Source organism: Aplysia californica, unplaced genomic scaffold (genome assembly GCF_000002075.1).
Source record: "Aplysia californica isolate F4 #8 unplaced genomic scaffold, AplCal3.0 scaffold00147, whole genome shotgun sequence".
Lineage (NCBI taxonomy): Eukaryota > Metazoa > Mollusca > Gastropoda > Aplysiida > Aplysiidae > Aplysia > Aplysia californica.
In genome coordinates this window covers 423,382-436,234 of record NW_004797417.1, presented here as the reverse complement: position 1 = coordinate 436,234, position 12,853 = coordinate 423,382, and the positions used below count along the sequence as shown (strand labels likewise).

Here is a 12,853-nt window from a genome sequence, read left to right as displayed (position 1 = left end):
ACCGGGTGTGGGCGCTGAAACTTCCCGAAATCACAAAAGAGTTCCCCTACCGGGTCTGTATACTTCGTGACTTTGTTCCCGGTTACCGGGTCTGTATACACTTCGTTTTTGATCGGCTCATTCTTTTTCTATCACAGTCTAAAGAAAAGATGGTTTTATCATGTCTTTTATCAGTGCTGTAAACGGTCATTTTTCAGGGGCAGACATTTCTGGTATATCAGGTCATATACGCCCCCGCCAAACCCCCTTACAACTGATCAGCCATGTCGGCGGGGGCATTTTTGGCGGGTGTTACTACAGTTACTTCCGGTGAAACGCTGAGCCCTTCTACAGTACAGTTAGATCTAAATCTAAGTAGATCTAGTAGGCCTAGATCTGCACAATTTTGATCAAAATTACCCTGAAAATGAGTCTGAAGTCTGAAGGGACACAAATCAGACCAACAGATTCTGAGATATCGGATACGACGCTAGACTACGTCTTTTCATGATGGAAGAGGCTAGCCGTACTTAATGACGGCTAGACTGGCAGTCTAGTTTATTCTTAATATTTATGATGGCTAGACTGACCATTTACAAAAAATAGGCCTACTGAATTGTATAGATCTATATACATTTTTAGTGTGCAGTACCTAAAGTATTTTTGTATTTGAGACGAAACTAGGTGCCTTAATGACAGTGCATGTATTTTAAACCTCCTGTTTTCTAATGTTAATTAATAGTTAAATAGGGCTTAAGATAATATAAGGATAAGTACAGCTAGACTGTCAGGCTAGCCGTACTTTATATTGATGGCAGAATTGTAAAATGAAATTTTTAGTTTGCAATGCCTAAAGTATAAATTGTATTTGGTGCCTTACTGACTTGCATGCATAGATAGTAAATTTGAACCTGAATATAATTACTAGATCTAGATCTATATATCTAGATATAGATCTAGATCTAGATCTAGATCTAGATCCAATGAGACCTGTGTACTTACCTTAACAGGCTTGAGTCCATAGGGCCAAACCTAGATCTAGATCTAAGTACGGCTAGACTGGCAGTCTAGCTGTACTTAAGTGCGGCTAGCCACTTCGTTTCATGATCATGATTTCATGTCTAGAGATAGAATCTAGAGAGATCTACCGTCCTCACCTGGGTCTTGTAGAGTCACATTGGCAGTTGCTCCTCCTGGCGCTGCATCACCTTCGCCTACTGTTACTTGAGCCTTGGTATTCAATGAAAAGGCCAAGAGGAAGGGGACAAGGATTGAAACTGACATTATAAATCTTGCCATGTTGGAGGAAACGAAATTATAAGGCCAAAGTGAAAGGCAATGTCACGAATCGCGAAGGCGGAGACCTAATTTTTGGTTTAAAGTGATCTAGAAATCTAGATTCTAGATTTAAATCTAGAGTTAGGCCAAGTAGAACGAGTTTGACAAATCTTGGGGTAAATCAATCTTGATCCGCCAACCAACTGAACAAGTGTCTGCAGTTCCTTTCAATTCGGAACAGATTTTCAAATGTTAATATTATCCGATATTAATTTGTCATTTATTTAAGAAGCCTCCCAACACCCCGGGAAACAGGTCACAGTCGCACAGGTTCTCTGAAAAGAATTTGATATTATATCCGGGTTTTAGCTTCAAGCACCCCTTCACTCTGTAGAGATCTCACACGACAGATCAACACGACGTAATTCAGTTCAACTTCAACACAACACTGCACATGAATAGGCTTTTTATAGCCTAGCTAGCCTAGCCTAAAAGACGGGTTCACGAGAACAGTACACAGCAGTGCCGCAGTCAGCAGTCAGTAGTCAGTCAGTCATGAGAGACATAGAGATAGAGAGAGACGTGTCTTGTTTGCCAGGCACTGGGCGTGAAGGAAAGCCAAATTGTTTTTTTCGAGCAGAGCGGTTAAGTACTTAAATGGGCAAGGTCTAAGGACTTGGAATATCAGAATTCTACACTTAGCCTAGTCCTAGTGTAAAATTCTGTGCATAGATCTAGCCCTATAGCATAATAGTCCGGACAACACCAAATTAAATGGACAACGTGTCGACCTCTATTCACCGAATCTAAGAGGCGAATCTCTCTGATTTTTTGCATGCGCCTCTGAATTCTAAAAGACCTTTATAAAATCTCGATTTTTGTGCATAATAAATAAAAGCCTACGACAAAAAAAAAGGTGTTGTCTAGGTCTGGTACAGACGTCGAAGGCCTAGGGTTTGACCAAACTGTATCCCCCCCCCCCCCAATATCTGGCTTAGCCCCTGCAACGACACCTTGTAAGCTATTGTTATGGTTTTAGCATAGTTATAGTCATTAGTAATTAATTAATTGCTCATTAAACTCAACACCGCGCACTTTATACTTAAATTCAATGTATTTTTGTTGTTGCTGCTTTGTTGTGAGAGTTTATCGGCTTTTATTATCATAATAACTAAAGAAGATCACATCAGTGACAGAGTGTATCAATTCGTCAACATAAAAATGAATTACGTCCGCATTTTACCGTGAAATACAGACCGTGGCACACAAGTGGGATGACTTTGGTTCTTCACTTGCAACGGATAGCCTACAAGAGACACCGTTCTCACTCTACATGTTCAAACAAACACGAAAGAAAATTAATTTCACACACACACACACACACACACACACACACACACACACACACACACACACACACACACACACACATACATACATATACACACACACACACACACTATATATATATATATATATATATGTTGTTGTTGTTTTCAAATCCCTTTAGCTGCGAGTATTTCGCTCTTGGCAGCGCAATGCCTCCCTCAAGTAATCACATGTCCTTGTCATCTGGTCAACGCCAGAGTAGAGCAGGTTTTGTGAGTCTGTAGGTGTGTGCAGGAGCTTGCGTAGAAGAACTGCCAGGATTTGGGCAGTGAAGGAGAAGATGTTCAACGGTCTCCACGTGGTAGTCACAGAGTCTGCAATGGGGTTGATTCTGTTTGTGCTTTGTTAGTGTGTAAGTGTCCTGTGCGGGCTCTGAAGATCAATGTCTGATCGGCTCTACATAAAAGATTCGAAGGGTCTTTGGGGTTGGGTTGGTCCATGTACCCGAAGAGAGATCTTCCTGTTTCTGCGTTGGCCCATCTGTTTAGCCACTCGTCTCTGCTTTTGGCTTGGATGATCCCCCTGCAGGTCTGTAAAGAGGCGGTTGTGTCTGTCCGGGGCAGGCTCGCTCCAGTCTTCGATAGATGTTCTGCAGTCTCATTCCCTGGTGCTCCAGAATGGCCAGGCACCCACCACAGTGTGACCCGGACGCCATAGGAAGTGCCCATCTGTTTTACAAGGCTGTGGATGTTCCCGTCACCTCTGTAGTCTCCTCCTCCTTCGACGGCTTGGAGTACTGACATTGAGTCAGAGAAGACAACAACATCCCCTGGTGTTACTGTGCCTTCAAAAAGGTCTTGGGCGATCTGTTCCAAGGTCTTTACTATGGCGAATCTCTCTGCGTCATAGTTAGAGCTGTATGTTCCACATGGGCCAAATAGTTGGGTCTGCTTCTTCTCTCCAGGGTTGTTTCGATATTTGATGGTAGATCCGTATCCAGCATTCCGTGAGGCGTTTGTTGCTGACCCATCTGTGTATGCATGGATTGGAGTTTCAGCATACGAGTCCACTGTCTCCAGGGCGCTAGTTCTGAGGATTTCTTCTGGTGTGGTCTTGTCACAAGAAGGGTCTAGAAGTCTCATCCTTATTGTGATTTCTGGTCTCTGCCAATATGGAGGTTCGCTGCTGATGTTGGTGATTGGTTCTCTGTTCTTGGGTGGGTCAAACTCCTCAAGTAGTTTTGTTGCTTCTCGCATAAAGGAGGTCTTCTGGATGCGTGTTCTTGGTTCCCACTCATCTGCCATTTTCCTGTTTTCGTTCGTGTCTTCTAGCCGCACAAATCTTTCATAGGTTTCGAGTGTAGCACTCTTTCTTCAGAGGTCCAGTGGTTCTATGTTGGTGTGGATTTCGCAGGCGCTTGTAGGCGTGGTCTTCATCGCGCCAGAAACAAATCTGAGTGCTTGGTTCTGTACGCTGTCAAGTTGTGCCAGGGAATTTTGGCTGGCTATGGATTGTGGTGGTAGGGAGTAGCCAATCACAGATCTGACATACCCTATATAAAGTTGTCGGAGGGTTGCTTTGTCAGCTCCCCAGTTGAGTGATGAAAGGTGTTTCATGAGGTTTAGTCTGGAGGTGGCTTTCTTGGTCAGCTCCCCTAAGTGCTCTTTGAGAGACAGCTTTCGGTCCAGTTGTACACCAAGGTACTTGGGATAGTCCTCATGTCTGATGGTGGTTCCATTGATCTTAAGGTTTACCTGACTTGCTGTAACTTTGTTTTTGAGGTTGAAGAGTCCAAAAACAGTCTTGTCTGTGTTGATCTCCATCTTCCATAACTGGCAGTAGGACGAGATAGTAGTCAGGTCTGCGTTGATAGCTTGGTTCAGTTCTCTCATGTCACGTTCTTTGCTCCATATGAGTAAGTCATCAGCGTAGAGTGCTTTCTGACAGGAGATGACATCTGGCAAGTCGTTCATGAACAACAGGAAGAGGGTACAACTGAGTGCTGACCCCTCTAGGAGGCCTTCCCCAAGTGTCCTCTGAGAAGAAATCTTGCTGTCACATGACGTCTGGATAGTTCTGCAAGACAGAAAGTTCTTGAACCAGCTGTACATCCTTCCTGCTATCCCAAGCTTTTGCATTTTGTAGAACAGTCCCTGTCTCCACACACGGTCATATGCCTGCCTCAGGTCGATGAAGACGGCCACAATATTGTATTTATCTTGAAAGGCATCGCTGGTCTTCTGGGCAAATCTGATGAGGTGGTCCATAGTTCTTTTGCCTTTCCTGAATCCTGCCTGTGATGTGCTGATTGTTCCGGTGCTTTCCATCCACCACTACAGTCTGTCGTTGACCATTCTCTCGACGACCTTACCCAGGCATGATGTGAAAGAGATTGGTCTGTAGCTTGAAGGCTGGCTTGCTGGTTTGTCCTTTAATATCGATGTGATTTTTGCTTTCTTCCATTCTGTTGGGAGCTGTCCCTCATTCCAGACCCTGTTGTAGAAGCCCAGGGGTATGGAGAGGGGAGAGTCTGTCAGGTTGAGGATAATCTCATTGGTGACTTGGTCTGGTCCTGGGGCCTTTCTCTATTTACACTTTTTGAGGGCTGCCTTCAATTCCGTCAGAGTAAACTCCTTCTCAAACACCTCCAGGTTTGCCTTGGGGGTCTGTTCTACCCTTTTGGTTAGCTGCTTTATTGCGTGGCTCAGTTTGTTCTGGTTTCCTTTCTTGTTGACGCTAGCAAAGTATTTATTCATAACCTCAGCTCTGCATGTTTCTCCTTTCTCAGTTGGTTTCATTTGGGCGCGGTTTTTCCTTCTTTTTGTACCTGAGAGATTGATAAGCAGGTTCCAGGCTTTCCTCCCGTCCTTACGCAGGTCTAGTTCTCCACAGTGTTCTCTCCATGTTTGTCTTTTCGCACTTTTGGTCTTCAGCTTTACCTTGGCAGTCAGGTAGTTATAGTGCTTTCTGTTTTCGGCTGTTGGGTTCTTCTCAGCACGCCGTCTGGCTTTCTTTCTGGCCTTGGTCAGTTGTTCCAGTTCTTTGTCCCAATAAGGGCGAAACTTCTCAGGGTTCCCTCTTGGAATCGCTTCCTTAGCAGATGTCTTTAGTGCTGTGGTGATGTCCTTGTAGCACTCATCAATTGGGTTGGTCGTGTATACATCCAGGAGTCTACTTTCGGATTTCTGTTGATAGAGCTCCCAGTTTGCTTTCTTGTAGTTCCAACTGTGTCTTATGGGGTTGGTCGGTTCTCGTTTCCTGTTGCTGGATATTTGCAGTAGGATTGGGCGGTGGTCACTTCCTATGTCATCTAGGACAGTCATGGAGCAGTGCGGGTGAAGGTCAGCGGAGACCAAGGTCAAGTCAGGTCTGCTGAGAGTTCCGCTGGCTCTATGAAGTAGGGTGGGAGGTGTCTAGTCATTCTGAAGTGAAATGAGGTTGCTTGGTCTCAGTAGTTCTTCTAGAACTGTTCCAGTCGAGTCTGTATCACTGTAACCCCACAGTGGAGAGTGTCCATTGAAATCTCCCGCAAGAATGGTATGTTTATGGTCTGTATTCGGGAAGTTGAGCTGGAGAGTAGATCTCGGTGGGCAGTACACATTGTAGAAGGTGTAGGTTGTTCCATCTGACTGCTGCACATTAACTTCCTGCATGTCAGTCTCGACATCGGTTTCTGGGTGAAAACCCTCAGCGGTGATGTCATTCCGAATGAGGGTTGCGATACCTTGACATTTGATGCACTTGCAGTGGTACATTGTGTAGCCTGTCAAATGGAGCTCTATCCGCTTGGGTAGTTGGGTTTCCTGTAGCAGGGCTACATGAATTCTTAAGTCTGACAGTGTCTTTGCAAGCTCCATTTTCTTGTTCTGTATAGATGAGATGTTCAGTTGGAGTATATTCAATGTCTGTGTGTCTGTAGGTTGGGGGTCTGTAGTGTCTGTGTGTTGCTTGTGGCCCCTATACCTGCAGTGTGGGTCCCAGTAGCTGACTTGTCACTCCCACCCCCGGGTGAAGGTAGAGAGCGCGGACCTTGATAACCGAGGTGACATCCGAGCTCGTATAGTTTCATTTGTCGTAGAGGCATTTTATTGGTTAGGGGGTTGTGAAGGCTTGTATGCATCCCTGTAGGATCTCAGATAGGTGGGAGTCTTGTCCTGACACTGGCTTGTACCCAAACATCTTGCCACAAAAGAACAAAGGTGCAATGTTCACTGTCCTGTTTTCCATCAACCTTCACGGGGATTTTTAAGACAGTAGACAACCATAGGGGGTGTAGGCACACTCTAGTTCTGGGAGATGGGAGCCACAAAGTGCAACCAATGACAAGTGATCATCTGAGCAGTCCAGTAAGGGGTCCTATTGAGTAAGGGGTAACGCGTTCCTTCCATAGTGAGTCGTCTGCGTCACCAAGCGTAGCTTGCGTTTGTCCAATCCCCGCCACCTGCTGTCTCCTGGCTATCTGCTATTAATATTTCCGTTCATGGGGCAGAATAATTAGAGGGGTGGCCAAATCTGCTCAGACAGAGGATCGTCACGTCATGGGTCAGCGAGCATTTGCCAGGATATCTGTAGGGATGTCATCTGTTTCCAGCCAGCCTATTCCTTACAGCTACAAGGCCTTCTGGGTCCGCGGAGACAACAATGAGTCATCTGGCAGTCTGTGGGTACCATGCCCCGTCTGTAGAGCTCCCACGAGAGGGAGGGAAGAAGATGTCGACAGCGATTTCCTGAATGAACAGGTTGGCCTGCTGTGACGCCAGACCTACCATAATGGTGGATGTGTATGAACCCTTCTACGAGCCAAAAGGTCGTTGCTCACTTCGCACCTCACAGGGCTATGGTACCTCCTGGCCAGAGCTCCGTCTGCAACCCCTACTCCTATGCACAGAGCAGGGGTCCCCATGCTGCTCGACAAGGACGGGGAGTTGACTTGGTTGAGGTTGGCTTGCCAGAGAGCGTCTGGGGTTTCACCCTCAACCCTTACAGCCCATATATATATATATATATATATATATATATATATATATATATATATATATATATATATATATATATATATATATATATATATATATATATATATATATATATATATATATATATATATATATATATATATATGGGAGTGCTTATTTGGGCCACATATGGCCTAAATAAGGTAAGGGAGGGGGGTTTAGCTTATATAGGCCACAGGTGGCCTAAATAAGGTAAGGGAGGGGGGTTTAGCTTATTTAGGCCACACATGCTCAAACTACCAGGGGACACCCTTTTAAGGCAACTGAGTTCGTTCCACTTTCATAATGGTGCACCTTTCTCATTTAGTACAGTTTTGTCTCAGTGTACAACTTATATATATCATAATGAATATTGTAAGAACAAAGCATGATACGCAAAGTTTTGCTCAATCTCAATGGTTTGAATGAGGGCCAGATTTTTCCTTCATGGAGGGGCAAAATCTAGGCTACCATTTTGGCACACTTTGGTCAAGTAAAAAGGTCAAATCCTCCGAATGGACTTCCGGGTTAAATTTGGGGTATAAAAAGTGTGTACACAACGTGGCTGAGTCAAAGTTACACTATCTTTGCCTGGGTGGCACTCTCTCGTACTGTCTCGTAGTAGTACATCTCTCGTACTGTCTAGTAGTAGTAGCCTACATGTAGATGTAGTAGTAGTAGTAGTAGTAGTAGCAAAGATCGAGAAGAATCTTTGGTAGTAGATTCTATCTAGTAGGCAGTTTAGTGAACGTGCACGCGGCAGGGCGAATCGGCCTCGATAAGCCCGTAGACCTTTGTGATCGGCCACGAAGCCTTGTGTTTTGATGGGTCTAAACAATTTAGTGTTAATCGCACTGCCACATCCGACAGGCCTTTATCTTTTTAAAAGGAAAAGAAATGGTCATCAAAATGGTTGAATTTGCGTGAAAATCGATTCGGTAGAACTGTAACTATTAAAATTTGCTTCTGAAAACAAGTTACAAGGCCATTTTTATAACTCGATGAGATAAAAACTACTGGCTGTATTATTCTGTATAAATTATGAAACTTCAGGACGTATTATTATTTTCCAACATCTTTTGCCGCCTTAGCTGTAGAGGTTGAAGTTTTCACAACACTAATAGATCTAGTAATAGGGCTTTCCGTAAAAAATGCATAGATCTACAAAAGCCGAACCACCGAATCGACCGGTCAGCGACCCGGGCACCCCGCTCTCCCCTGCACACTGTGATAACATGTTGCTTCGGTATAATTATTCAACTATTAATACGTGCTGCTATGGCAATTGGGATGTACTGACTGACAAAGCGATTCACAGTTTTGTTTTTATTTTACCATATATTTGACTTTAATAGTGCAGGTGATATCTAGATCTAGATTCGCTGTCTAGAATCAGTAGTAGCAGACAAATGTTAGAAGCAGCCAGAGAGCCTACAACTGCTAGATCTAGATCTAACTCATTGCTATGCCTTTGGGCTTTGGAATTGAAATAAAACGAATTGCACAGTTCTAGTTAATTTTACATTCAGCAACTATCTGTATTTCCAGAATTAATGATAACAAATCTCACCATAACAATCACTTTTACTTTTATTAGAATAATTAGATCAACTTTTTTTTCTAAAATCTGTTTTGCGCAAACTTAAGACTTTCTCTACGTGTAGAGCACAGAATTTACATTGTAAGCCTCTGCTCAGTCTTTTATTTTTAAGTATATACTTAATAAAATACGTATAGATATAGATCTATATACTCATTTTATGTTATTTTCTGGATATTGTTAAAAACGGGGTCTACCTAGCAAAATACTAGGTTTTAGGACAGGTGGACCCCGGGGTCACCGTAGTGAAATACATGTAAGTAGATTTATTTAAAGATTAGTAGACCCCGGGGTCACCGTAGTGAAATAAGTAGGTTTAATTTTAAAAGGATTGGTGGACCCCGGAGTCACCATAGCCGTAGAGGAATAAGAAGGTTTAATTAAGAATTGGTGGACCCCCGGGACACCGTGATTAAACCTACTTATTTTACTACGGTGACCGCATGGTCCACCTATTCTAAAACCTAACTAGTATTAAATTTCGTTAGGTAGACCCTGGGGTCCACCTTAAACCTAAACCTTCCTATTTCACTACGTTGACTCCTGGGTCCACCAATCCTTAAAATTAAACCTAGATCTACATGTACTTATTTCACTACGTTGACCCCAGGGTCCACCAAACCTTAATTAAACCTAGATCTACTTATAATTTCACTACGTTGACCCAGGGGTCCACCAATCCTTATTAATTTAAACCTAGATCTACTTATAATTTCACTACGTTGACCACGGGCTCCGCCAGTCTTACTATAAAATAAACTGAGATCTACTTATTTCACTATGTTGACCCCGGGGTCCACCGATCCTTAGTCAAACCTAGATCTACTTATTTCACTACGCTGATTCCAGGGTTCACATCCTAAAACAGCATTTTGTTAGGTAGACCCCGCGGTCCACCTATCCTTTTGGGGCTAGATAGACCCCGTGGTCCGCCTATCCACTTCCTTGATAATAACTGGAAAACATGCCAGTTGTCATGAATAGTGAAGAAAAATGTGAAAAAAAAAGATAACGAGGTAGACGATAATTTGTCAAAAAAATTGCAAGTGCAAGTGAAAATCATAAGATAATTTTGTTATTTTCTGGTGATCTTTTCACGGTTTATAAAATGTTCCAGTGGGCTTACTACTAGATCTATGTCTCTGAAGAACATTTTGCTTGATTTTATTAGCTTTTTTCATGTACTTGAAAGCATAGAATAAAATAGTTTCACACAAATGTATGCACAATACCTTAAAAAAGAAAGATAAGGTCATTGTTGTTGTTGTTTTTTTAACGGAATCCGTTTTACGTTGAAAAAAGCGCTAAAAACAAGTTTAAATTTTTTAAAGAATGCCCATAATATTAGGAATCCGAAATTACTACCTTGATCTAGTTTGCTGACTCTTTAATAACCATGAGCTGTTAAGAAAAAAAGAGAATGATATAGGATTTGTCTAAATATGACCATTAGTAAGATATTGCCCATTTTGTCCAATTATCCTTGCAGGTTTTAATCACCCTGTACTGCACCTCAATAAGCACAAAAAGAATATTTCTGTGACTTTGTATAAAGGTGTTTTGTAGTTGAGTTCTATGTAAAATTCTCAACAAAATAATGTACATTTGGACCGTACAACTGAGATAGACACTCATGCACACAATAACATTCACACATTACACATACACATACAAGCACACTACTACATTTACTCTCTCTCTCTCTCTCTCTCTCACCACAACCACACACAAAACAAACACATACACACACACACACACACAACTCTTACACTTGGTCCACTTATTTAGAATCATCCTCTATTTTGAAATAATCCCCCGCACTAAATAAAAAGATCAGTAGAATCTCGACCTTCCGAATCCATGGTTAGTTCAAGAAATCTACCATATGATGTGGCCTAAATAAGGTAAGGGAGGGGGGTTTAGCTTATTTGGGCCACAGTGTGGCCTAAATAAGGTAAGGGAGGGGGGTTTAGCTTATTTAGGCCACACTGTGGCCCAAATAAGGTCACCCATATATATATATATATATATTTAAATATATATATGTCGCTCTTCAGATGGAGTGCACGTAACTGAACCCAATCAGCTGTTGATAAAAAAGACGTCTCTTACTTCTGAAAAAGTTACTGTTTGCATGATCTGGATGACAGCTTTGCTATTTTTTTCTTCGCCTGTCCTTATATTTGCCAACTGCATGAGCTTACGATAACAATATCAAGATGGATTGTCGACGGAAAGTCCCTGAAAATCGCCACTAATCAATTTCTGCACAGTTTTTCAGTGGTTTCCAACAAAAAAAACCCCCAACCCTACCCAACAAGTAGTAGATCTAGAAGTAGTGCATGCCAACAATGCCTCTCTGGAAGGTTACACTGGAAGTGCAAAATTTCCCCTAGGCTAACTGACTCTAGCGTGACAACATCTCTAGTTAAGCCTGGATGTCTGATGTGCCGTAGTTTGTGAAGCTTCAAATGAAAACTCTTTCACGTGGTCATGGATGAGGTGAACAACCATAAAATACATGGAAAATGCAAAAACAGGGCCACCTCGAGTTCTGCTGAGCAAGACAAATGTATTATAATCTTTACTCTTTGCAATATTGCCAATGGCTGTCAGCTTCATATCCATTGTTTGATAAAACTGAATCGAACTTGAAGGCATCTCTTTCTTTAATTAAATACGTTCATTTCATCGATATCAGCAGCTCTAGAAGCAGCTGAACTTGTTGTAGTTGCTCTTTTCTTTCTTTTTTGTTTTTGTTTTTTAGCTGGTGTGCCACAACATGATGGTGGTACTTCTGGAAATATAGATGGAGGCTTTGTGGGCACTATAAATCTTCCAGCCCGTTTCAAAGGTACATCAAGTGGAAAGTGCAGAAAGTAAACTCCCATCTTGTAATCCGTGACATCTTCTACCATGATGAATTTATCTGGAACACTTTTGATCCACTGTGCTTTTTTCTGAATCTTTTGGAAATCTAAATTATTCTTATTTTGCTATCTCCCTGCTTTTGGCTGGCATATTATAACCACTTACACAGCCCCATCCCCTTCACTTTCTTCCCAAGTTCAAATTTGAAATGTTGCTAACACGGACAGGGTTCATTGCGCTGAAACTGAGACGCCAGCTGGAAACTTTTTCATAATAACATTAGCAACAATAACATTCAAGATTAAAGAAAACTAGACCCTGGGCTGAACACTATAACACACAATATATAAGCACAAATTTAATCCTTAGAATTGAGTGTAGTGAAAATACATCCAATCAAACGAAAAAAACGTGTGCATCCCAAGAGCACTGAAAGAAAGAATGAAGAGGCTTGGAGATTAGATAGACTAGACAGCTACACACTACAGACTACACACATTACTATTACACTATCGGCACGCAAAAGCGTAATGCAAAAATGTTCCACCACCGGCATACTACGTTTTAGTATACTATTAGAGCATCTACCTATCGCCGCTTTTCACATTTGATCGCCTCTTTTCGCATTGATCCACGATAAGATAAGAACCGGTCTCGAGGCGAGCTTATCAAGATAAGGTCGTTCACCCCGGCCCTCAATGCCGGAGCCAATCGTCCGGGATATAGGGCCTGAACTGAGAAGGCCTAGGTCAAACCCAAAAACGGGAGTCAACTGAGTGTTACATATTTTAAGAGCTAATGG

At 42.4% G+C, this 12,853-nt stretch overlaps 1 protein-coding gene across 1 annotated transcript in view; it reads right to left on the bottom strand.

The window, feature by feature from the left end:
- The window catches only part of LOC101856509 (sialomucin core protein 24), a 25,080-nt gene extending 23,267 nt beyond the window's left edge, over positions 1-1,813 (bottom strand). The window contains exon 1 of the mRNA XM_005097138.3: positions 1,137-1,813. Within this exon, the coding sequence (XP_005097195.1) occupies positions 1,137-1,278 (142 nt within the window). The 5' untranslated portion in view covers positions 1,279-1,813. The remainder of the gene's footprint in view (positions 1-1,136) is intronic.
- Between the last annotated feature and the right edge of the window lie 11,040 nt (positions 1,814-12,853).